Genomic DNA, 27228 nt, shown 5'->3' on the forward strand with positions numbered 1-27228 from the left:
CGTCTTGCAAAGATTCCCTCTCACCAATGACAACACAAAGAAAAAGAAACAGTCTGCTCGGCCTGTAGGCACGGGGAGGAGCAGGTGGACGACGCAGCCACTCGAGAGAGAGAGGGGCGTAGAAAGAACAAGAGAGCGAGGAGGAGGAGCAACAAAAGAGCGGCGGCCGACGCGGTGCTCGCGGGTGGCGCAGCGCCTGGCAGAGTGGACACGCAGCGCGCACGGCATGGTAGCTGCGTCACACCGGCCACGCGGAGACGTTTCCTTAAGCGAGTGGCTGGCGGCGAGAGCTCGTGGCTCTCACCCTCTCCCACACAAACGTTCTTCCTCCTCATCGTCATCCTCTGTCGGAGGAGGTGTGTGTCTCTCCTCCTGGTCGCTGGACGGCTCGTTGGCTGCCTGCCCTTCTCAAAGGAAGCGCCAGCGGCTGGAGAATCACGTGCGAATCGTGAGAACGCCGGACGAAGACGGCTTGCTGCTGCAGAAGGCGGCGGCGGCGCCGGCGGAACGCTGGGACCTTGTCGCCCGAGCAACGCGGTGAACGACAGTGACCGATATAACAAGTGCCGGACAGAGCGACCGACCGACCGACCAACGAGGGACGGACCACGAGGCGCGGCAAAGCGAATGATTCCCCTGGAAAGAAGTGTGAGCGCGTCGCAGCGTGAACGGCGAAATCGTCCTGGAGCGACGTCCTCGATCGAGTGACGAAGACATTGGATGCTGCTGCGCATAGTGTTGGGCGTGCGGAATATTTGTCGAGTTTCTTGGGCGCTAACAGGGAAAAAAAGTTGAGATCGTCTCCTCTGGCGAGAAAGGAATCTTCACGAAGACATTCAGCGCCTACTTGAACAGTGGGGACTTGCACACAAACGGCGTCGGAGTACAACATTCGCAGCCTCGTCATCGGTCCCGTGATAGCAGCATGTGATACCGCAGCGTCTGTTTCGGGCTCTTTCGTGGTGTACGGATCAAAATTGGAGTAGTTTTCCTCTCTTGCACTCTCCATCAGGTTCTGGACGACGTGTGTGGTGAGGCACATAGTCGTGTGGCGACAGAAGTTACATTTGTTCTTTTCATGCCCGACCACAGTGACGCAGCCGTACCTCTGACGTTCACAACCGGGGAAAGAAAAAAAACTTCTGTTCGTGCATCGTCTTTTCTTGCAGCCAGTGCAGCAATTTGCAGTCTGATCCAAACATCCTCAAAGAGCCTAGAAGAAAGGATCCCATTGTCGTTGAATCTGTTTCCTCAACCTTAACTTCGTCGGGGCGAAGTGCCGGAAAACGAAAATTCATTTCTGAGAAGTTGGCGAATGCAATTCTGTCCCCCGAAGAAATTCAAGGAAGTAGTTGTGTGACGTCAAAGCAAACGGACTCTGTTTAGCGGCTTAACCGCTTGTTTCCTTAGAGCCAGACTGTGACTGCCCTCAAGACAAAAGCACAACTTGAACGCAGAAGACACGACAGAGAGCGCCTGTATATGTGCAAACCTTGGTGCGTTGCACGGTGACTGCAGTGAGCATGTGATATCATGGACTTCTACAAACACTTGGCCACAGGAGGTAAGTACCTAATATTTCTTCGTGATAAGCTATAGCCTAAGTTGGTGCGAGGGCACACGTGCTCGTTTTCACCTGCCACACTCTTTTATTTTATTTTATTTTATTTTATTTTATTGCTTTTTTCCTGGCGAATTCCACACGGCGTGCGTGCGCGCTGTTCCATCTGGCGTTGTGAGAAACATCTGCCGCGCAAAGGCAACAGGCACCTCCGTTCTACGAGTCGAAGGAAAGAAGTAACACTCCGCAGAAGTAATTTCATCAAACCCGATGTTTACTTGTTTACTTTCGATGCTGTTCTTTCTGGCAGCAAAGCCTTTCTCTATACCGTCAACCGCATATCTATATTTCGGCTATAAATGTCGGCTTGGAACCAGCCCTCTTCTTATTAAAGGCAACATTCTTAAGCTGCGATGGGCATAATGCCCAGAAGCGAATGCAGTGGATCAAAATAGCTATTTTTAGATGATGTGCCTTTGTATAGGTAAGACAATCAATGGTGAGGGCCTCTTTCCAATCATGGATAATCGCGCAGTTCGAATTAGGAGAGTAAAAAACAATAACGCAACGTACTTAGTACATACACACACGTATATATATATATATATATATATATATATATATATATATATATATATCTGTGTGTGTGTGTGTGTGTGTGTGTGTGTGTGTGTGTGTGTGTGTGTGTGTGTGTGTGTGTGTGTGTGTGTGTGTGATGAATGGGGTGATTTGGAGCTTCCCGCTAAAAGAAAACAGACCACGAAAGAAAAAAAAAGGAGAATCAGTTAAGTGAAATCGTCACAAAACGAACTAAGAATGGTTCTAAACTTCCCTGATCAATACGGAGGACAGTCATCTAATAAGACAAGCTAGTTTATAAATTACGTTGACGCGTGCCGCCGAAGCCAAACGCTTACAGTTTGTTCGAAATTGCCGGTGTGTGCAAAGCTGAACTTTTGCCAGGTCTCAACGGCCCTTTGACAAATCGAATAGGGGCTGGAGACTTCATCTAGCGCCCTCGGCTCAAAGAAGTTGCAGAGATTGCGCGAATAATTTCTATTCACTGTGTAAAAAATTAATGCTATGGGTAGTCACAAAGGCACCGCTAGAAGTATGAATAAAATGTTTGGGTTTGCCCATTTACGTGCATTCGCCAGATAGTGTTTGGTACTTTCAAAGTTAGTGCAATCGCAGCAATATTTGGTAGATGGAGGTCCAACAGCAACATATTCCGTTTTCGTTTGCAAACAGCGGCGCGTTGACACGGGACAACCTTTCATCCAAAGCGCTTATATCAGCGCAAGAGAAGCCTGACACGTCTGACACATTGGTGTCCGAATCGTTAGCCTATAACTGGGTACCTCCATGGTATGCCTATACAAAAATATTAATCTCAATTCTATGTTTTCTCTGGTGACCCCATGTTAACTTCTACAAAGGATCGGTAAAAAGCCTGTTGGTTGTCAATGTTTTCGTGTCGGTATACGATGCTCTGACTAGAAAAAAAAGACAGTGAACGCGACGGCGAGGCTGCAGCCCAGAATACATGAATGAGATCTGAATGAAGTTTCTTCATTCAGGGCCGTCACTATGAATTGTAAAGTGTATTAACCACGACCTAAGCCAGAAGGTCTGAGTTTCGCGTGCGATACTCGGTGATGCTACGAAACTATAGCTGAAATTGGTTCCGCTCAATTGCCGCCGCATCACTGTCTCTTGGCAAGCAACAGGCGCCTTCTGAATACAGGATACAAAAAAAAAAACGTTCCCACGCTGCACACCTGCTCCTCTCGAAGCTGCAGCGCCGGTCAGAGGCTTCAATTACAGAGGGCTGTTTAGAAAGTATACACGATACGCCGGGCGCCCCGCAGGGACACGATGATAAGCGAACGCTGCATGGGAGCGGAAGGAAAACGTGCTCTGGTCGCCAATCGAGGAAGCGTCGGCCTCCCTACAGGAGCGAGTCGCGAGGAAATATTCTGGAGGAGTCGTCCTGCTACAACATATGTGGGAGACATTACCCGCGCGCCATATGCGCGACGCGCGGCGTGCAGCGAAGTACACGGGGACCGTATACTCGATCGATCACTTTCTTGAACGCTTTCACTTGGTATGACGTAAGGTGCAGTACAACGCGGCGCCTTCGTTCACGTAGTTGCATATGCATCCTGCCCATGCACACTAGAGCTATATAGCCGACATAAAGAACTACGCTGGCGCGTGGTGTCTCTTTCTTTTCGGCACATTCACTTTCACTGTTCTCAGAGAATCGATGCGCACTCGGGAGATACCCGCGAAATTGATCCATCAATAACGCCGCCTCGGCTTCTTTGACCGATTTTTGCACGTCGTTCCGTAGATTAGGGCAGGTGTGCGTAGTTTCGTGTACTAGTAGGCAGATTTGTTATCAAATTAAGAGGCGATGGCCAGCACGCTTCGTCAGCGTTTGCCTTCGTGCGCCTCTTAAAAAAAATTCGGTACTCCCCAGTTTTAAAAGTAAAAAAAGAAAGAGTTTTAACGAGAAAATGACGTGGCATCTGAAGCCAAGAAGTGACCTTCCGCAAAAAAAAAAAGAAAAGAAAGAAAACAGCCAGCACTTTAGATCGGCGCAATTTCTTTCTTCGATCGGCTCTTGAAAGCTTGAACGTTGCCTTATTTTGCTTGCCTGCATGTTGAACGTCAGTCATGTACACCACTAGAATAAAATGATAAGTGGAAAGGCGTGTTTGTCAGCTCTTACAGCGAAAAAGTATATCTCTTTTTCTTCCCGCTCGTCGAGACAAGGGCAGGATCGACAAAGTCATTCGCACGTGAGAGCTTTTGAAGAACTCGTGGAGGCCAGTAGTGCGATAATGAATGAGATAATAGAACAGCGAAGGGGCCAGATAATCACGCGCAACACTGATAAAAAAAAAAGCTCCGTGATTATGGAAGCAGGATTCCTATGTGTTGTTTTTTTACATCCCTATACCCGATTTCCATACGACAAAACTAAATTATGGGGTTTTACGTGCCGAAACCCCGGTTTGATTATGAGGCATGCAGTAGTGAGGGACTCCGGATTCTTCTTGACCACCTGGCGATCTTTAACGTGCACCCAATGCACGGCGGAGGGGCGTTCTTTCGTTTCGCCCCCATCGAAATGCGATCGCCGTGGCCGGGATTCAATCCCGCGCCATCGGGCTTATAGTAGTGCAACGCCGTAGCCATGCACTGCGCCACTACGGCGGGTTATTTCCATAACGCGTTTTTTTTTAAACACAAGGAGACTTAGGAATAAAAATAAATGAATAAAAGAAATGTAAATCAGTTACAGTACTTTCCTTTTTCGCGCTTCGTGAGCGATGCAAACGGCGCCGCGCCTGCGTTATCGCCAGCATCGACCAGTCTCGAGCGATCGGCGATAAGAAGAGAATAGAATCGAGCGAAAGGAATTGTTACACTATGCCTGTTTTAGACACTTCACGATGATCCGCTTTTCTTTCTCAAAACCGCGTCGTGACGACACCTCATGAACGGTCACCCGCTTCTTGTCAAAGTGATTTATGCTCGGCCACTCGCTTGCGGAAACCGTTAGCTCTGGTTTCGAGGGCCCACGTCGGCATGACACCAGAGGGAGCAGCACGTGACACGGGGATCGCTACAACAGCTGCCGCACGACTGGGACGTTTCCGCCGTTATTGCACCGCGCGTATACAGACTATAACGGCAACCTGCAGCGGCGGCTTCCTTCCGCGAGCCGTTCGGTCACGACGTGCCACAACCGGGCACATTATGGAAATCACTTCCCCGACGAGAGCGAAAAAAACACCTCGCGCACTTTCTTTTTATAAGCCGCGCGAGTCGTGCGTGGATAGCGTCTGCGTGTCCACCGTGCGCGGTTGAAGCGTGCACCGATGTTACGCGAGTATAGCTAATGGTGCAGTCGCATGTGGGCGACCTCGTATTCGTCGCCTCAGTATACGTGACGCTTGAATCGTTCCACATCGAAATACTTAATTTGTGGCATTAAGTTTTCAAGCATCGGTCGCTCCTAAAAAAAAGGCGCTAAGTAACGTCCCGCGATGGTAGTGGGTTCACATTCAAAGAAATGTTATTACGCTAAAGCTGGTCTTAAGAACGAATGTCAGCCAATAAAGATGTTGAACAATATTAGCGTAAGGGGCCGGCTGATGGCAGACCACTTCTACGGAAGAAAATATTTGTGAATTCGTCCCCAGGTGTTTGCGTTTCCTTCAGCTGCTAGGCTAGCTAATTCTGGCAGTCCTAAGCCAGCTAGATAATTGAAGGGATTTCTGGGGTGGAAGCGGGGTTACTCATATCCGCTGCTCTCCTGGCACTTTGTTGACCTCGCTTTCCACGACTCTGTGGGCAAAATTTGCGAGGTTCCCGGCCGGTGTAGCACACGTGCGTGGATGGTGAGACAGTAAAAAAGGATGTATAGAAAGGTGGGGATGTTGACCAGAGGTAATCTGGCGACCCTGTACGAGGGGAAGAGGAGATAAAGAGAGAGAGCACCCAATCCATGTGATCTAGCGTGCGAAACATATTAAAGTGTGCCGCCATGCAATGAAGGACGCCAATGTTTTGCCATTCCCCTCGTTAGTGCGTGCAGCTCCGCTTGTAAGCGTCAAGTTCTCTTAGATCCTAATACGCATATAATTAAAGCGTGAACGTCTATATTATAGAATGTGATTTTAAGCACTACTTACGGTGCACTTAATAACAACCCCCTTACATACAGTAATCTGCTGTGACGTAGCAAAAATACAGCCCTAGTACCACGGTTTCGCCGCAAAACCTTCGCGACGAACCGTTTTTAGCGGCTTTCTGTGCCAATTTAAAATTATGATTCCCACTTAAACCGCAAACAGTATGTTCGATTCTGTCGCTATAAATTTTGGCTTTTTCATTTCCACCAACATCTTATGACATGTCCTTCTGAGCGGTGGTCGATCCATTTAACGTCACAGTGTAGCCAGCTTTCATGTACCACAGAGAACACGCAGTTTTCCGCCCGTAATGCTTCCCGAGCACTGCATGCATGTGCAGCGTTATTTAACCAATTACTTAGACGACTGATGGTGATTGTTCGATCCGAAATGACATGGTTTGGTTATGTCTTGGTTATATTATTATGCTTCGTTAAAGCGTTCCTTTTTTTTTTTTTTTTTGCAAATAGAGCTGCTGCGTATTTGGGTTTGTTCTGAGAGGGCCATCAACTTGTCGTACCTAGTCCGTCTGGTCACTTTGAGCTGTCACATCATCACACTGTGACACCATGCAATAATCACCTCATGCGGAGGTGGTTCCCGCGTGAATTGACCAATACAGAGGTGTACATGACCACACGTAGCAAAGTGAGGAACACAACAGCCTCGCACGACCTGGAAAGAGGTGTGTGAATTTTGCCGCCCTTGTTACCGTGTAGCTACATCGAATCGGAATGAGAGGAGAAGGAAAATAGAAGCACGCAGCGCAAGTCCTGCGAGAGTTCTACATCAGCACAGACGGCAACGGTCAGTTCACGGCAGCTGATCCAGTGCTGGCCGGGGTTGACCGTTCTCCTTAGCGCGGCTCCGCTCCGGACGATTAGGCTTGAAATCGATAATCGGGGCACCAGGAGGTGGTCGTTCGTGCGTGTCGCACACATTTTTGCCACGCACTTGCTCTACGCAGGCCATTTCTCACTGGGTGTCTAACAGATACCTTGCGCCAGGACGACTGGCACCGAGTGCGCAATGAGCGTGAGTGCTTTCCCACACTTATGGCGTACATTACCGATATAGACGCAAATGGCGGGCGTGCAGCGAACGACGTCGCCCCAGTGAGGAAGGGTTCTCACGACCCTCGGGGATCAGCGGCGATTACTTCCTTAGGCGACACCCCCCTCCCCCTGCTCCTATAACACCTTTATCTTCAGAGTGGGAATAGCCTGGACTCAGAAGCGGCATAACAGGCGCACTTCTGTAGTGTGCCCGAGATTTTTGCCACGTGCCTAAACCTCCTCCTCCTGCCCTAAAATAATCCCTGTTTTGCCCGCTCTTGAGAAAAATTACCGCAATGAGCGGTGGTCATTTAGGTCCCACGTCCGGCTTGTGTGATGGCAGCAAACAAGCAAGCAAACAATGACTACTGCTACTTACTTGGCTCGCGCGTGCAATGGAAATTCAGTGAGTGCCCTTGACAACACTAGATGCGTATGAGCTTACATTTATTTATTATAAAGGAAGCTGGCTCTGGCTGATTGGTATAGTGAAGTAAGTGAATGATGTAAAGCCTGCAAAGGGCAAGAACAGTGTTGCCATTTTTTTTTTTTTTAGCGTGTCACTAAACTGATACAAAGTAGCTGAAGTTTTGCCAAGATTTGCTGCAACGTCGTTACAACTGTCGAGGGAATTTAAAAAAATGTAAGAAGTTTGGAACAATATATTACAGGATAACATGACGTAAAGCACCGACTGAAACGTTTCACATTCGTCTGGTGGTCCTGCAAATGAGGAATAAACAGTGCATTTACCAGCAGGACGCAGAATTCTCTTACATAATATTTACCAAAACGAAAACCAAACAAAAGAAAGCGCTGTGCTCCGAAGCATCCTTAAGGTTATTTTACTGTCTATTATAACTCAATCCCTTACACACTTGCGGGTGTAAGGCGTAAATCGGTGTAAGTCAGCTTAAGGTGTAAATCATTGTGTAACCGGCTACAATTCGTAAATCGCAATATGTGCCGTAAAGTCATTAATTAACAAATTAATTGGCGAACTTTCGGTAATTTGTTGAATGTGTGTTCCGATTTCTCAGGCTATATCAACGTCCACCTCTACAAGTAATCCAGCTCAAGAACAAGAATTATGCTATCTGCCACGGGCGAGCTTTAAAATTTCGATAACATTGAAGAATGATCACCCCTTAAGAATATATCCTTGTCGCAGCTTTGGCGCGTGGTCTAATTCCCGTCGCAGTGATTATGGCCGCACTTCATTCCATGTGATTTTTCTCAAAGCCAGAACACCAGAAAGCACTTTTAGACCGTCACAGCGCCGCACCACCAACAGCACGAGCCCGCAGCAATGATTACTTTTTCCAGCGGGGACATAACGTCCTCTCAAACGCCGAAATATCGATGGGCTTTTTGACTGCTGTGCAACGATGAATTTGTCTTAGGTCGAAGACAATGTCTCCTTTTGCAGTCGTCGCAGGTGATCTTGTGCCCCGGCATTAAGTCGCTTGTCGATTACACTCCCGCCCCGTCTCTTCACATTCGTACATAGAGCATCAAAGCAGAGTCATAACAGGGGCCGTATTACGTGGGGATTATTTTTTCTTCGATTATAGTCATAATTATCAACCCGTAAAGGCGAGTGGCTGATACTGGCGGGGATAAAGGCTTGGCGCCGGGCCAGGTAATGACGAAGGGCGAGAAAAGCCGTAAAATGTAAAGAATAAACTCACATGTAAAGCCCCTGCTGTGCGAGTACTCATGATATTATAAGGCAAGATATTGGTTTGCGTGAGTCGCGGGATAAGAGATGTGATCGTCGGCTTTTGCCTCCGCGATATTCGATGTATGGTGAGCAACATTCGTTTCCTCGTTACTCCATGTCATATACTTCCTTTTTTTTTTTTAGCTGATCATGCGTTACGAGAGCATTCGACGGCTCGATGCTATAAGGCGCGCACTCAGTACGTGGCGGCGGGCCAGATTCCAAGATCGCAGTCAGCCAGACGTCGCGTGTCGCTGTGTGGTTGAAAGCGAGCCAGGACGCGAGCCTCCACGCGTGTATATATGTGCGTGCGTGCGTGCGCGCACCACAATGGCATATCTCGCACGTACGTCGTGCCATCGCGCCACGCCTATGCTGAGAGCTCCAGTCGTCCATGCGAGGAACCCTTTTTATACGACGCGGCGGCGGCAGCACGCACTGCTTCTCGCACGCTCGGCTTTCCTTCGCGCTTCTATTCGTCGGCGTCCTTTTATTTCCCGTCCGGCTTTGTTTCTTTCGTCGCGGCCTTATCTGGACTCCGGCGGGCGTTGATGGCCTGCGCACGAGGCTACGCCGTCACTCGTATATATGTACTGTATGTATAGGCGAAGGCGGGGATTTTCTGGATGCACGCCGAGATACGTTTACGCCTCGTCATCCTCCGTCCTCGTGCTGCGCTATCCGGGACAATGAAAGAAGTGATAGGCGGAGAAAGGGGTTGGTGGGGGCCGTCGCATTTTATTCGTTTCATTTCATTAGAGGTCCCTTAAGAAACCTGCGACGGATATTACGATCATGGTCGTCGGAGAATATAACGCGTTCATTTGCTTAGTTGATGTCTTAGTGTCGCCTTGTTGTTTCTTCCGTTAAATAAGGACGTCCTTTTTACGGGGTTAAAAAAAAGAAGGTAGTTGGCTCCGCCTCTTTGTCAAAGTCATGGCCTGTGTCCACAATAAGCCTCTTACGCAAGGGCACCTCCTCATGGGCCGGCGTTCATGAGAGCATTCGAGGTGATAGCAACACGATTGTCGTAGCGATGGCCAGTCGCCTAATGGCACTTGCGTGGGAAAGTTTTCGCGAATATGGGGTCAAATGTTTAGTGGATTAGCAGTACAATCAATAGATTAGTCACTGATGTTATTGATATTTTTTAATGACAGTGTGCTCTGTTATATCCAATAATCCTCTCGTCTCTCAGGTCAAGATATTTTAGGAAAATGTGTGTGCATCCAGGCACAAATACCTCCATTTTCAAACGTTATATATCAACGCTTTAAGTGAAGACATGGCAGAAGCCTAAAGGGTTCGTTGGTCTCCTCGAAAGGAGCTGTAGATTCTCTAAAAGAACATCGATCGTTTCAAAGCAGCATCACTTTGGGACGTTCCACGGGAAACACCTAAACGGAACTTCGGTATTATTCCTAATCAATAAATTTCCTTTACTTCGAGGTAAGTACACATAAACCTCTTCAGTACAAATTATTTTTCTTGCCATCCTATAAAACCATTGAAGAGTAAGGACTATTGGCAGGAATGCTGAAACACCGTGAACGACCAAAGGTAGGGTACAGAAAGAGATCGCTGAAGTTAATATGATAGTTGAGTGCTTTATCGTAGTGCTCTAGATTGCCGTTTGTTTGGTTTATTTTTATTTTTTAATTACTGCTCACCTTTGACTTACATTTGACTTCTCATCGTGTATTGCGCTTTGATTACCTGTGTAATGAAGGAAAAAGAGATAATGGTGTCGTGGTGCAGTTAGTTCGAGCGTCAGTTTTGGGAAGCGAAGAAACCAGGCTGATGCCACTTTACTACGCTGCAGCTCAAGGTTACCGCCAATAGGAAGCAGGCACCGCATTTACGGCATGTTTATTGATAGTTTACCTATAAAAACAAATCTTGCACCAACATCCTTCCACAGACCAGTATATAGGTGTATGTATTCGGCAAATGTAAGCACCCTATATTTCGTCTTTCTAAAAGACGACGATAGATAGGATGCCTTTGTGCAGTCTTGGTTAGAGGGGGAATATATGCGTGTGCCCCTCTCTCTATACCTTTCTTTGTATACGTAGGTGAGAAGTCTATATCGTACTTACAGCACCCGTGCCTCTGCCACAGATGGGGAACGATATATCCAACGTTAACGTTCGAGGCACTTTCTACCATGCGAAACATGTCCATGAAGTAATGGCGCCAACAGGAATATTCAAAATACGGATAACTTTAGAGCCCAGATCTGTCTCTCTCTCTTTCTTTTTTTTTAAATATCGCACCCGCATTTAGAGCAAGCGTACTTAATGTCGACCCTTGTCATCACCTGTCAGCGAGGCCTGCGCAGGGACTGCATGTTTGATGACGGGGCAGCCGACGACAAGTCCTTGGAGCATGCACTGGCAGCAAGCATGCGAGAGGGAAAGGCTGAAGGCTATCTCGGCCGTTCTTTTCACCAATTCCCACAGTCCTCGGTCTACAAGAGCTGCAAATTCTGTCTTAATTTTTCTTAAGTAAGGAAATGCATATGAAAATTGCCACATGAAGGCTGTTCTAAGGTTACGAATCGACAGAAATTCGAAATCGTATCGGTGCACCTATACCATGCCGCGCGATTAATCACGTCAAAAACTTATCAGTCGTAGTTACAGCGTGCGCACTGGGTGGCGCAAAGTAAACACGTCAGCAGCGTCCCGGATATGCGCTGAAGATACGTTGGATGAGGTGACCGCTTTAGCCGAAGGTGCATGATGCGTTCGGCTTATAAAAACGTCAAGTATTCGTTGTCTATGCCACACTTAATTTATGCGAAGATTTTACTTTCCAAACACCGCAAAGTTGGTTATAGAAAGGGGGCGCGCGAAGGACCAAGCAGGACGAGGTAGTGGACATAAGTTCCGATCTGCAAGGAGGTCTTCTGAAACGTGGCGATACTATAACGCGATACCAGGAGGAATAAATAGCAACGGCAGAGAGCTATGAAAGCAACGGCAACGTAGAAAGCAGAGGGGGAAAACAAGCAACGGCAAACGTTCCCACGCACAATAAGGCCTCGTGAAAAAGAGGAGCAAAAATGGCGTCGAAGCGGAGCAAGGAGCCGTCTTTCTGGACCGAGCCTACGGAGGACGAGGAGGGGACGTCGATGTCCGTGCTGGTCGCGATGAGGCAGCGACGACGCGAAGGGGGCCTCGTGGGAAAGCCTCCTCCCTGATGAACCTCGGCCGTCATTCTCGCTCCCGGCCCGCGCCTTGTGTATAGCGTGCGCGCGGCGCGCGCGCTTCGCAGCCCGTTTTCTTTTATGGGGCGCAAAATCCGCCGGCGCGAACAACGTGGGAACAGAAAGAAGAAGGAGAACGCGTTGCTCGCCGCTGGACGAAAAGACAGGCGTCGTCCTGCCGCTGCTGCTGCTGTGGGCGCTTCCTTTGTTTCACCTTTCTCGAAAGCGCTGACCATTCACGATGTCCAAGGGGCTCCTCCTCCTCATATGCTTTATTTTTTTCTTCTGGTTTCTGCGAGCTTCCTAAAGGCTCTCACGCAGTCAGTCAGCCTCGCGCCTCCCTCGGCGTGGACGTTAACCCACATGTCAGACGCGGCGTGGCTGGCTCGCACCTGCTGTATTTGCGGGCCTGCGGCTCGCTCGGCTAAAGTCGAGGTAGCGGAGGGAGCGAAAAAAGAATGTGAACAGGCCCCTGCCGTTCAAACTGGAGCACGTGAAGTGCGTGGATGCTGCCGGGAGAAGAGTCTGCGAGTGTTGTGCGCTGGCGGCGGGGGCGCATCTGCGTCGATCGCGAATTGACTGCGTTGGTGGCGAGCGGCGCTCCTCCAACACAAGGCACCGCTCTCGCAATGGTGAGTCCTTGCGGAGCCGTTGTTCTTCGCATACGTGCTGGTGAACTATGCTTCGTTGTCTGTAGGTCTCGCTCGCAGCCTGGAGGATGAGGTTTGGTGAAGTGTGGCCCGCTGTGCGATTTACGGATCGAATCGGGTGATGGAGGTTTCCGGGCCTTGGGAATCTAGGTCTTATTGACGAGTACACGGGATTTCCGGACCTCGTGTGGCTCCTTGCGTCTTCTTTGTTTTGTTCTCTGTTACAAGTGGTTTTGTTGTTCACCGTCACTGCTGACGTATACTTTGGCGGATGCAAAGCCACACTGAGCAGGAAGTATTTCTTACTTTATTTCTCAGAGGGATATCCGGGGCATGAAGTAGGCAGATGAGGAGTGATACTGTGCGAACGTTGTACCTCCTCATATTGGTGTACTTTTATGCAATATTGCTCGCGCTGTTGCTGAGTATCATTGTGCCCAGCGTGGTGTGCTGTAGGAACGGTATGTTCGAATTGTCTGCGGATTAGATTAATGTAAATTCTGTGTGACGCCACCGTAAGAGCTGCTGGCGGGCTACTTTCATAGTACATACATGCTCTTACTTCGAAGCTGTTTGCTGTCCATCATCAGTGCTATTTCCAGGTAGAGAATGAGCAAAATGACGCGTCTTGAGTGGTATTTATAATAATATGAAGAGGGAGAAATAGAAGAGGAACGACAGTGTCGTCAGTCGGAAAAAAAAAAGTCCTTTTGCCTATCTCAAAGGGCAAATTGTAGAAAAGGGGAGGATAAAAAACATGAAGGAGAAAGAAGGAACTAGAAAACAAGGTAGGGCAACTCAGGTTAACTCTCCTACAGGCGAATTGAGCGGCTGTATCTACTCGGTGATTTCCATTGATACCACAGTGACATAGAAGCCATTAGGAGATCGTGCTGTGTCGTTTCTCGACTGCCCGACAGTTAATTTTTATTGCATCCGTGGGTCGCGACAAGTTGTTCAAGGAGAACAACAAGTTGTTCATTCGACATAGTTTAGAGAAGTCCCGAACGGCTGCCTTGCAGTCGCAGAAAACTTCATGGTAGCTTGCTTCCGGGTGGAAAGTTTCCTGGCTAATGAGATTATAGCAGCAAGGCTGCTAGCTCGGAGGCCGTCATCAATGCCAAATGTCATGCTTTGAATTAAATCAACAGATTCATTTGAGACAACCGTTGCAGCTTCTAACTAGAACCAGTGGTCGATTGATCAGTGTAACCATCCGGGAGGCTGCGGTGGGTTTCTTGTAGAAACAATAATGCTGCCAGTTTTAGAGATGCCGACATGTGTGCCTCCTTGATGCCTGGAATGATAAGGCAAGATTGTAGGAATGATGATGACGTCGGTACTGCAGGCGTGTATATCGATGACGATGAGGTGCCGCGTGAAGCAAGAGTACGGCTGAAACTCGTACGTGGCGTCGCTGTTGGTAACTACGCGATACGGTGAAGAAGTATACGGGTTATAATTCAAATGTCACCCGAATATCGCCTTCCGAGCGTCGACCTCAAAGTACTTTGTTATTCAGTGGTCATGCGTATGATGATAGTGGCTGCTGTGGGTGCGTACTTAAGAATGCCTGGCACGTCCTTATAGAATTTGTGCTTGCACACTGTGGAGCGATACAGAGGTTCGTTCTACTGGTGTTGCTCAGAGAACGTAGAAGCTGTGCCTTAAGAAGACCATGATTTGCACGTTGAAGAACCCCCAGGTGGTCCAAATTTCCGGAGTCCCTCACTACGGCGTGCTTCATAATCAGATCCTGCTTTTGGCACGTAAAACCCCATAGTTTAATTTTAATTTTAAGACCATGATTTGCAAATGCCGCATCATCAGTTGCACAGATGCTCCACACGACTTGGCCCCAAGAAACTTGAAGATGTGTGCAATCACTGTCAAACTCTTTTTCATTTATAAGTTATAACACGTGCAGGGTCTCAGATACATTACGGTTAATGGTAACTCCATGAAAATGGTGTATCTTCTTTTCGAATGTAATGGCTTACTTATTGATGTGTATAACACATGACATCACTATTTTGGGTAAACGTAACTAATAAAGTCTTCCTAAATTTAGCTGCAATTAGAGATGCGGGGAGTCCGACATAGCTTTGACGTTTCCAAGAAGGGCAAGCGTTCGGTGCTGTGAATGGAGTGATTAAATAACTCACACAAACGAGATACAGAATTGTTTCGTGTTTGTGACCTGTTTGTGGTGTTGTGTGTCGAGAGTGTGTTCGTGGGTCACCTTCCTTCGCTCCTTATATGGCGAAGCATGCCAAGCTTATCGCCAGTCTAAGTGCGAAGTTAATTACACCTGGAGTCTTTCTGTCTTCATGTTCACGAAATTCTCATGCACTTGAGTAGGATATTGTACGCGATTCAGTTTACCTGCATCTGTTTTTACTTCTCCGTAGGTTTACTTCTATTCACTGCATCTTCGCAGGTCCGGTAGAATGAAGTCTGTCAAGCAGTTCTTGCATTCGTTCGGAGCGAATGGCAAGAGCCCGGATAGGCTCAAGTTCCCTTCTGAAGATGGCCCGGTTACAACCCTCGACGTGCGTCCAGACATTTTGGTCTCAACTAAGAAGGATTTTTCAATCAAGTGAGCAGCGTGGTCGCGTGCATTTGTACCCTGCTTGGGCATACTGCTACGAACATATTGCCGATTTCACAAAGGTTTTAGTCTGTATGCACTGTGTAATTGCTGGTCGCCTTTGCTAACCTGTCCGGCATCATGACTGACCGTTGACTGAACTTGAAGGAAAAGTACTGCTTTGCGGATTGTTTTCGCAGTGATTATGCTAGCGTAAGCGTAAAATTAAATTTTCTTTCATTACCTTGACTTAGTGACTCAAACGGACCCAGTATAAATATAGAATGCACCTGTGAAATAGTTAGCGAATTGTGAATTTATAGCTATTAGGGAACACAAAGTTACTCTTACGCTATGCTTCTAGGAGATTGGCATGCTCTACCCGTATGAACTTGCTTTTGTAGATGAATGACCTTTGTGAATTTATACTAAAAGTCGTTATTATGCAACACATTCATACATTGCCTTTTGTACATGTATAAAAAAGATATTTTCTTTTTTTATGTTTCCTTGCTCCAGGAATAGCTGCCTACCGGAGGCTCCAGGTATCAGGATGGCCACGAATGCCAGTGGCAAGCCGTTTCCTGTGATCTGCAACGTGCGATCAAAGGACTTAAAGGCTTCCAAGTTAGCAACAAGGAACGAAGCGTCTCCTCCTCGTTCTAATGGCGTTCGAACTTTCAGGAAATGCGCTTCAGGTATAAGTGCCGGCGTCGTGGAAAGTGAAAGTCAGGAAGGAACGCCCGTTCACGCCATAGCACGTCAGCCGGTCACTCTGCGCGTGTCTTCTGTTCCTTCGAGACAGGATCACCTGTGTTCAGGGCGTTCCCTGGTTCCACCGCCTATGGTAACTGCGGCGCTTGCAAAGAGGCGCGTTGACGAATCCAAGGACGAACCAGAGAAGAACGTATCTCAGGATGGTGGCACGAAAGGCCAAAGTACCTATTCCGGTGTTCGGATGTTGAAGAGGGCCGTCACCGAACGAACGCTGCTCAACGAATGCGCGACACGGGGGGACCACAACGTAAGTGGTCTGCCCCAGCAGGACGGCCTTTCCCTGACGAGGATACCGAGGTTTACTGCGGCTCCCCCACCGGCCATACCACCTCGCGTGCAAAAGCCAGTGGCCCAAAAGCCAGCTATACTTCGACGCAGTACGAGCGACATTTCGCAGAATGGCGGCGCTTCAAACGGTGGCGCTCACATCAGTGAGCGACATAGTGGACGCCCAGCGGCCGGCGGCGCAGAGGTGGCTAAGGTTTCACTGAAGCCAGCGGCCAGTTTCACCGCCCCGAAGACAAACGATGGCGCGGTAACTGAGGCGCAGCTTGCGCCACCATGTCTCGAAGACGGAGGCAGTGAGTCAAGCAGCTCGCAAGCCGAGAGAGCGAGTGCAGCAGAATCGGAAGAAGCGTCCCCTGCCACGACGAAGATTCCCGGGGCCAAAGGAAAGTCGAAGAGCCGCTGCCAAAGACGCATCTGGAGCTTCAGTCTTCCGCGATTTATGCGCTCTCATTCTTCGCCCAAGCTGAACACGGACTCCATTCCCGGTGAGGAATCGCGAAGCTCCACTCTGCCGCGACTGAAATCGACTGACGACGCTGACCTTTCGGCAGTAGGAAAGGGCTGCAGTCCACATCTGTTCAAGATCACGTCCCTCACGTCGCTTCACGACTTGCCAGGTCATACGCCTCCCAAAACATGCTTCAGTCAGGGCGACATCAACCAGACGACGACCTCGATGAAGACGACGGAAGGCCAACGTATCGTGAATCGGCAGCAGGACGAAGACATTCGGTCGGGCAATGGGGTTTCTCAAGAAGCCAAGAAGTCGTGCTCCCTAGCCGAAAGTCACTCCAGTTCCGACAACGGAACAGATAACGGTGGCCCCGAGAGGCCTTACGTAATGCCTCCGAGAGCTCTCAGGAAGTATATCAAAACCAATTTCCGCAGGCTGAACATGCAAGATGGGGTTGAAGCCGACACTGTAAAGAAGGACGGCGACGCGACCCTGAAGATTATCGCCAAAGAAGATCCAATTCCACAGCAGGCATTATCTGCGACTTCCGAGAAAGACGTCGAATCTCTCCCAAGCAGTGCGAGAACTGTACCAAACGATATTCTAGAGCAAGAGCGTGATTCTAAAGAGCCGGAAGTTTCTATCGATTCTCTAGCCAAAGTTACAGAGCAGATTGTCGCCGATCACTCTCATACAGCTAGTCACACCAAAGAAAACAGCGAAGAATGCTTGTCGAAGACACATCCATCATTACTCAGTGCTCATAGGCTCTCACCGCCAATGACTTGTTTCGACGTGGATGCAGAAGTCTTCTCTGAACACGCGGACATTCACAGGGCTATACCTGCGACAGTAAGGCTAATCACTGCTGCCAACGCAGCGTTATCCGTATTGGATTCTCCCGGTCAAGGCGCCACGCCTACTCCTCGGGTAGCGGACGCGGAAACTGGCGGTGCAGTTTGCGAGCCTCTCGTGAGAGTTCTCGCAACTTCCGCGGGAATTGCGTGCTCGCCATCTCTCGAAGTGAGTGACAGCAGCACGCAAGGTCCGCTCGCTCACCTTTCAACTACGGGTAACAGTGAAGACGGCTGCGCTTCCACGACGGACAGCGCACCACTTGCGAACGGCGCCCCGGACGTACCCGAGGAGCTGGAGAGGCAGGTGGACGGCGCCAGCTGCAGCGAGAGCCTCTCCTCGTTCGAGTCGGAGGTGGCGCTGCCCGACAGGCAGGAGAGAAAGGCGCATGGAGGAGGCCACACTAGGAAACTAAGGGTGCTGGACAGGCCCACGTGTGGCGCAGGTGAGCGTGCTCACTTTCATTCGTCGCGCAGCACCCTTTCTGCTATACATGTTTTCTCGGCGGCCGGCGGCTGATGGTCGTGTGACGTCATTATCAGACTCCCTTCACAATTAGAGCCTCTAATTTCACCCGCATTCTTCTCTAATGTATTGTGTTGTTTGACGCTAAAGTGGAAACATGGGAAAGTTGGTTTAACAAGGTCAGTCATAAAGAGTAACGATTGATACGAGTAAATAGGAGAAGGATAACACGCCCAACGGTGCTTTGTACGTGTTGCTTTTTCTTTTTCTTCGTTGTTGTCTCGTTGCGACTTGCGCGTGCGAGAGTTTTACACTACGTCGTTCAAATTCGGATACATGTTTAGTTTGGGTGTCTTACAGAAAGTTCCGAACCGTTTTTTAACCAACAGTGGTAGAACAAGGGACATCAAAACGTCGGCTCCAACCTGGAACATCCCTTATTCAACAACTGTTGATCACATAAGTTCTCCATCTTCTTACGAACGGGGGTTTTGTTTGGAAAACATTCGTTAAGATTGTTTGTTTGTTTGTTTGTTTTGCTTTAGTCAGTTAGTCTGTCATTTGATCACCGCTTCTCATCCCAGCAACATGCACACAGAGAAGTGTTTCTGGTTTCCAGAAAGAAGAAACTGGTCGCCAAAGCGTCCTTAACGTCACTCTTAAACAAAAAGTCACAGTTACACCCGAAAGGCGAAGCATCGATTGCGATAGCAAATTAGTAGACTGCTGTACGAAGTAAGGATAGTAGTTTTATCCGCTGTGTAAACTCGTAAACATTCACTTACTAACTAAATTAAAAAGCACGGTGTCACGCGCGCACAGACAAACATAAACACATCTCACTCGATGAGCGCGGACACTAGCTGACAAAACCCTGGCGTGAGGAACAGCGGCAGCAGCAGCGAGCGAATTGACCTTCGCGCTGACCCTCGCTTCAACGCTAAATTAGCGGCGAGAACTAAGCGGCACACGAAGCCAGTGCGACTGTGCTCAGCCGCGTCATACGCAGCCGCCGCCGGAGTAGAACGTCAATCGTAACGTAACGTAAGGTATTGTCAATCAATACTTTAACAGAGTGAGTTGCTACACTAGTTAGTTCATACTTGCAAGTTCAACAAACGCGCACACCTTAGACGGGGCGAAAGAAGGCGGACAGCGCTTGTCCTGCGTATGTCTTCATTTTACCCCGCTGCGGTGCACGCTTGCTAAATCTACAGTCAACACCTACATACTAGAACACACAAACTGAGTAGCGCACGGTTATCGCACACTTCCCCGTCCTCAAACAGATCTGAAATCGTATCGTCAGGCATGACTATATAATGTAACATTTCAAGAGAAGTCTCCACCTCGTGAAGTAAACAACAAGACACGTGGGCATGGAGGATACGTTTGAAAGGAATGTTGCTTTTCTATCGGATCCTATCCTTACAAACAGCATTATATAGATCGCATTCGGGGGGGAGGGGGGGGAAGGTGAAGAGCGAGTTCTGCCCAGCACGCCGCATGCAAGTGAGTGGCAGGAACACCTTTCGCGCTCGCGGGTGCGTTTACAGTCCGTGGTTGGTACCACGGTCACTCTCTAGCGGTGGTCATTAGCGCGTCGCTGGACCGTGAACGCTGCGTGTGGTGTGTACCGTGCAGGCGCTGCTGTGGCTCGCAATAAGTGCAGCGGAGGAGTAGCGGCGGGCTCGGGCATCGGCTGCTGCTGCTCGGGTGCATCGGCCTGCAGCAACTCCCGGTCGTCCCGGGCCGCCGCCAACAACAAGAGGCACTCGTGCGGCGACCGCGTCCGACAGCTGGAGAACGACGTGTGGCAGGCCGAGCGGGAACTGCTGCTCATCAAGGAAAAGGTGCGTGATATTCGCCATTACATGGGGCGTTCACAAGCACACCTCTACCGTCGAAGTGGTCGCTGATGTGTTAACGAACATGTTAGTGATTATTTACCACTTTCTTATCGCCGTGGCCATTTATAAAGTTCACTACATTTCGTTTCGATTCATGTATCTTCCTTGCGGTGGCAAGAGCACTGCCACCAGACTATCATACGTTGAAAGCGTATATAAGTGCCACGTCGAGCAGCTGTGCTAACGTCCTAGCCTTTGACATCATATATAGTGTACATACGTGGGAGTGAAAACACAGAAAAGTAAAGTACTTTTTACGAACTCTCAGACCCACGTGCTTAATTGTTTGAAACGCTGATATTGTGTCGGCGGCTGAAATATGAAAGAACTGAAGAAATAGTATACAATGGCTTTCCTTACGAGGGGGAAATGACATTTTCATAAAAGAAAGACATCGGAAATTAATTAGCCCAAAGCTACTTCTCACCTTATGAATCGACGGTTGGCATTGTAAAGTACCGATCTCGACCACCATATTAATTAATGACTGCTTATAACGTCAATTGAGATAGGCCCACCTACACGTAGATGTACGCTTTCCTATAGGTCGCAACTGATCTCTTACAGCCATCTTCTACAGTTAAAGCTGTTAATTGTTCTTCCTCCGACTTTTGTTGCATCTGTACATAGCCAGTGTCATCTCCACCGTTTCTTCTATGAAAGAACACAGTGTATGTCCTGAACCACTATCATCTGACCTACAAAGCATGTCATCTTCGTCTGAGCCTCGGGATACACGCTCGGAGTGCACCAATAGTAAGTAGCATAAAATATGTTTTTCCATAACATACCTCATGGAAACTTCAGAAAAGTTCTTGAAGCTTTACTGACGACCGCGTAGTATGGATGTGGCTTGTTGCACAGACGATGGGACATTCACATGTTGCTCACCTAGATGAACTAATAAACATCAAGATTTTTTTCCGATGACATTACAAGAACAACATAGCATGTGAATCTTCTTCTGTGTGTCTCACGGGGTGAGAAATTGAAATGAAGCGCTGAGTATTTGATAAACTTTCCACGGCGCCACGGCGTGTGAAAAAAGAGAAGAAAAAAATAAAAACAGACAAGAAGCACTGTGAACGCTAATGACGACCATTTGGTTGTTTGCTTCCTACCTTCACAGATGGCACCACCAGTAGGACAGCGCTTCACATCGATTGCATCAAGAGAGCAATCGCTACACATTTCACAAAATATAGTCGAATGTTCGCGGCTATCATTCTAGTAGCAATACTCTGTGGATATTTCTGTTTTATATGCACATGTCTTCATTTCTGTTTCTTCTGAAACATCTTACAGTGATTGATCGTTAATGAACGTTCGTCAAAGGAAAAATACTTGAGGTGCATTAGTAAATTATGCTTCTACAATAAAAAAAGACATGCCGGCAGATCCCACGCCTTGTGGGAATCGACGCTATGCGAAGCAGCGTGCGGGGAGCCTACAAAGTTAACGAAACGACCGTGACAGCACCAATACGTAGGCGGCTTTCTTTATGACCTACATAACACGCATGTCATGACATTCATGTCATGACCTATCATTTATGTTCGGCATACACTCTTGTCGCATTATCCCAATTTTGGTAAATACCAAGTTAATGAAATGACGATGAGAGCCCCAAGATGTAGGTGGCTGTTTCTTGACCTACATGACACACATGTCATGATATTTATGTCATCACCGATAATTTATGTTCGTCATACACTCTTGGCATACTATGCCAATTTTGGTACAATGACTTAGGCGGCTGTTTCATGACCTACATGAAACGCATGTCATGACCTATCATTTATGTTCGTAATACACTCTCGTCATACCATGTCAGTTTTCGTACATACCAAGTTAACGAAACGACCATGAAAGCACCAAAACATAGGCGGCTGTTTCATGACCTACATGAGACGCATGTCATGACGTAATCATTTATGTTCGGCATAGACTCATGTCATACTATGCCGATTGTGGTACATACCAAGTTAGCCAAACGACCATGAGAGCACCAAGACGTAGGCGTAGATGCTGTCAAAGTAGCAAATTTTCGCCAAGAAATGCTTCGTATGAGAGGTGGCTTCGTAAGCCAGAAAAGACGGAAAAAACGAAACACGGCTGTTGACGCCGTCCTGACCTTCCCCCACCAGCTCGCCGTTAAGTCATGGATTTTGACGTCTGCTTGGCGCCTATTTTTCTGTTGGTAAAGATGGACTTGACATTGTCATTTAGAAAAGCCAAAGACAGGACTTCGCAAGTTTCGAGAACTTTACTGACCCACAGGTGCGCAATAGAAAAAAAAAGTACTTTGAAATCTATGACGGGGTCACACTGATGTACAAGTGATCGGATTTCGGCGCGAAGCTCAAAACATGGAAGGCTGTCCTTCATTCCGTTTTTCTTCTAGTAATCAACCTATTTGGACGAAATTATCGAAAACAGAGTTTTGAAAGAATACTTCATCATCCTAAACTAATTTAGCGTTTCTCTTTAGCGTCCATTTAAGGCTAGGGTACTGCTATATAGTATAGACGAAGCTCAAGTTGCAGGACTTTGCGCCAAGATAATTAGGAACTATAATTAAATGGCGCAGAAGTGCAAACGAGAAGCTGCTTCGTCCTGCGCAGGGAAAAGTGCAAATTTGGTCCGTTACTATAGACTCCCACGTTTCACATTTCGTACGCCATTTGGAAGCTGGAACGGGTTTTTGGCAAATAAAAAATAAAATAAAATAGAAACAGCACCGCTTAGGTGGGACGTGATGCTATGTGGGCAAATCAACTTCCTCCTGACATTTGTGAATTATTTGCTCTGTGATTATGTAGTTATTCGTCAGAAACGGAGCATTTCCATGGAAATAGTGCCTGGTTGCAGCTCGCGCGGTCGCTTGGGGCGCTGATTGTTGATGCCCCTAAATACACTGGTCCAATGAGCGGTATTGAGTTCTGTGCGTGCAGAAACGTATAAAAATGCAGATTGCGATCGAAGGGCTCTTCGTTTTATAAACATCTAACTAAAAAAAAGCAAGAAGAGATGAACGTGATAACCCCGCTGAACAGGAAGGCTATAAATTTTGCCTACAATCAAGTAGGTGACGAAGATCATTTTTTTCGCGAGCAAGGTCCTTCCGAAAAGCGTTCTCCTTTTTTTTTTCTCACGCTACGCCGCAGTATTGGACTTCGTGTGATACGATGAACGACATGGAAAAAAAAGAAAGTTCGATCTCCACGCACAAATCGCGCGCGCAGATAGCGAAGAGGAAAGAGCTGGAGTTAGCGCACTTTCCACGTCTCCCGGTACAAGCTGTTACCCAGCGAAGCTTACGAGGGTTCGCTCGTTTTATTTCTTCCTTATGTTTGCACTGTTCCGCGCTTTTAATCCTTATCGCACGAACAGGACTTGCTAAAAGTGTTACGTTGCAGGCAACACATTTGTCGCGCGTGATTTCCCCGTGCCATAAAATACCACACGCCACGACATTATGCGGAGTAAGCCCCCCTACCCCCCATTGCTATGCCACGGCAGCTGATTTCGCGAGGCCTTAATATACACTTTTCGAACGAGAATCGTGTAGACATAGGAGAGCGCGGAAACCGATGCGATCTTCCAAGCAGCGCTGGGCGATAGCGGTGGGTTAAAGTGCGCATGCGGATATACCGGAAGCGGAAGCGGGCGCTCCGAAGAGGCAATAAAATAAACCGAGTCATGATTTCTCGTGAGGAATGCCGTGTCGCCCATTAAAGTGCCTACGAGGAAACCTGGTGCGGCCGGCTATAGGCGGAGGTGCTCCAGATAGGAAGGGTCCCACGAAAATTATATCCCCTCCGGGCTACATGCTTCGTGACCTAGGTTATCTTAACGGATCGTTTGCGTGCTTTTCTGAAGATGCACTGGTTATATCGTCATACATTTGTGTCCAGGTAGAGATATTCAGCAGCTATTACAACAGATATTCAACGTGATCGAGTTTGGGAAACGAAGGCGCACACTGTGCGGTGGGCAGATTTCTACGCGGTACGTATATACAGGATGTCTCACTCCACTTGTACATAGTGGTCAATGTTCCGTGGATGTTCTACTACGCATGTATACGGCACCACTATAAGAGCGCTCACTAATGAGCAAGCAATAGCCTCGAGGGTGTGCGTAGGCCTACCGAAAAACACGTCAAGTGTACGAACCTTTGCAGAAAGCCGACGCCAATCGGTTCCAGTGCTTCTGCAGCAGGAGTTTCTTCGAGTTCATGTGGACTTTGTTGAGAACGTCTGACTTGTGCGAGCGCCTTTGACTCTGCAGTGCTGTCCGTACCACGTCTCTCTACCCCCTCTCTCTTCCTTTTTCTACACATCTTCTCCCTTTCCCCAGCGTAGGGTAGCAAACCGGACTCTTGACTGGTTACCATCCCTGCCTTCCTTTTGTCACTCTCTCTTTCTATCTCTATGTGTGCGATTAGCGGGAAGCAATCCTGAGGTGGGAATTATCAAAGCCCTTCTATGCCGACTGACCCACCGAGAATATTTCCTTCGTGGTCAACTGCCACGTCAGTGCCTGGGTTCAATAGCTAGGGAAATACTCCCGGGCCAGTGCTGACATATTTTTATAGCATATTAACACCAGCCAAAGGTCTCGCCGTCATATTTACACTGACGGCGCCTTTACACGGTATACATCATCTACCATTGATGTGTGGGTTCCGCCTGCGAGTGTTACCATCTCTGCCACTCTCAGTCACCGCACTGCAGCTAACAGCTGCACTGTGGGCAGCTTTTATTTGCATGATAGACCAAGGCTCTTAGTCTCGGGTCATCTTCTCCGATTCAAGAGCAATCCTGCAGTCCCTGAAGTCGCCATGCATGCAGGAACAATTCGTCACTGACATCAGACGCCTATGCATCAAAGCCTGCGAATTGCATCACAGTGTTGTGCTGTAGTGATTACCAGTCCACTGTGGTATACAAGGCAACGTCCAGGCTAGATGTGCTGTTAAAGCTGCACGTGACACTTAGAGAGAAATGGTCCAGACACCTGTCTTGAGAAAAGACGCCGTGACATTGGTAGCCGCACAGGCTTGGCGTTTGCAGCAATCTCCCTGGGCAGATACAATCCCTCAGTACGGACTGCTATATAAAATTGAACAATCTCATGACTTTCATATACCACGACGCCTCAATAGGGAAGACCAAACATGCCTTCAGCGCATCAGACTCAACGTGGCCGGCACGAACTACTTCATGTGCAAAATTTAACTTACGGACTCGCCAATCTGCTCTGTGTGTAACGCCCCTGAAGGCCTGCGACATGTTCTGTGTGACTGCTACCACTACGCGTCAGAGGTTCAGTCTTTGAAAGCTGCTGTACACTTGCGATGGGACTCGATCTTGGAACTGCAGCATATTCGCAGCCCGTGGCTAAACAAAACCTGCGCGTTACGCGCCACTAAAGCGTTGCTGGTACCCTTGCGGGCCACAAGCCTTAACGAAACTTTGTAAAAATCTTTATTGTGTCCACGCGTTACGCGACGCCATCAGGCAAAAAAGGATGTTCCACGTTCGCCAACCATGGCTCTGAGTGGCGCTCGACAACACTCCCAGGGTTAGATCTAGTAAACATAAGTAATCAAGTTAGTGGACGGATTGGTAGGCGTTGCCGTAGCACAAGTGGTAGCACACGCGCAATTCGGAGGTTGTGAGTCCCGCTTCCACCGACGGCAAGTTATGTTTTCGTGCACTTTCATTTCCCTTTTCCTAGTTATTTTCTACATTATAATTTCAACGACAGCTAATTTCCCCTGTGCTTTCCTTGACTTCATTGTCTGTTCGCTTTATATATGGCCACGATTAACAAAAAATCGAGACCTCAGTGTTGACTTTTCTGTCCATCTGTTCCTTTCAGAAGTATAACTTGATCGCCACTTCGTGTGGCAACATCTTAGACGTTTGCCTCTGGAATGCTCAAGTTTTAGATGTCGCTCGTTCGAACATTTCCCTTGTGCGTCCCGATAAGCTTCATCCGTCACTAAAGATAACTGCCTCTGTATCAGCCCTGAGATCCGCCAGTGACATAAATGAATCCTCTTGCTTCGCTTTTAAGCGGGGTGATTATGTTGGTTTGTATGATTTCTTGTCTATCACCAATCGGTCACTGGTCACAGACAAACCCAATGCTGACGACCAAGTATACAAGTTTACGCAGCTTGTTTTGAGCAGTATGTGCAAATACAGACTTGAACTTTCTAAATATCCCCACTGGTTCGCATCTAAGCTGCCGTAAAGTATAAGGATCACGCGCACCGAAAATCCAGAAGTCATGTGCCTAATGAAGGGAGAGAAGAATTCCGTTTTTTTCGGATTTTCTGCAAACGCCTCCAGAAGCAGGATCATGAGCCGTATATCTAATTCTTGGAAAATAGCGCCTCCAAACAGCTGGCAGTCATCCGCAAGTGCTCTAGTGAACGTGGAGAGTGTTTTCGCCTGTTCGACTCTGGAGGAGTAGAAGTCCAAGGTCTCTCGGATTGTTTTGCTGCCAATTTCTCCACCTTATTTAAAACTTCCAAGTCTCAACGCTTTCTTTATATGTTTGTGTATTTCCTCTTTATCTTTCTGTCTCCTCTTACTCCTGGCAAACTGGATATCTATCTTCCGGTTTACCTCCCTGCGTTTCGCATCTCATTTATCTCTCTCTTTCTCTCAACGCTGGTGACAATCAACAGCACATAATGGTTCTTACGTCTAGTGTTGTGTTGTTTGATGAAAAGCTCACCATCCCTTACGCACTTGAAGTCTTCCCTATCCGGCGGCCCCGATGGCATCCCCTCCGCGATTCTAAAAGCTTGCGGTGGCATATTTGGCCCAGTAGTGACATCTATATCTAACAACTCTTTGACCACTTCCACTTTCTCTAATACGTGGAAAAGTTCACGCGTTTTTCCTATATTTAAGTCTGGCTGCAAAACCAATGCTTCGAATTATCACCCGATTTCT

General features: G+C 48.0%; 2 protein-coding genes across 3 annotated transcripts in view; both read left to right on the forward strand.

Moving 5' to 3' along the window:
- Nucleotides 1-200: 200 nt before the first annotated feature.
- On the forward strand, nucleotides 201-17788 carry LOC140218583 (uncharacterized). Its single transcript, XM_072288385.1, has 4 exons — nucleotides 201-1564; nucleotides 15353-15511; nucleotides 16022-17609; nucleotides 17780-17788. The coding sequence occupies exons 2-4, from the start codon at nucleotides 15363-15365 to the stop codon at nucleotides 17786-17788; spliced, it is 1746 nt and encodes a 581-aa protein (XP_072144486.1). The 5' UTR covers nucleotides 201-1564; nucleotides 15353-15362.
- LOC126531574 (uncharacterized) overlaps nucleotides 17603-27228 on the forward strand; it is an 84703-nt gene continuing 75077 nt past the window's right edge. For both annotated transcript variants that reach the window (XR_008612716.2, XM_072288450.1), the window contains exons 1-2: nucleotides 17603-18321; nucleotides 19986-20194. Coding sequence is in view for 1 of the 2 variants with exons in the window: in XM_072288450.1 (XP_072144551.1) it covers nucleotides 17802-18321; nucleotides 19986-20194 (729 nt within the window). In the remaining variant the exon portion in view is untranslated. The remainder of the gene's footprint in view (nucleotides 18322-19985; nucleotides 20195-27228) is intronic.

Source organism: Dermacentor andersoni, chromosome 5 (genome assembly GCF_023375885.2).
Source record: "Dermacentor andersoni chromosome 5, qqDerAnde1_hic_scaffold, whole genome shotgun sequence".
Lineage (NCBI taxonomy): Eukaryota > Metazoa > Arthropoda > Arachnida > Ixodida > Ixodidae > Dermacentor > Dermacentor andersoni.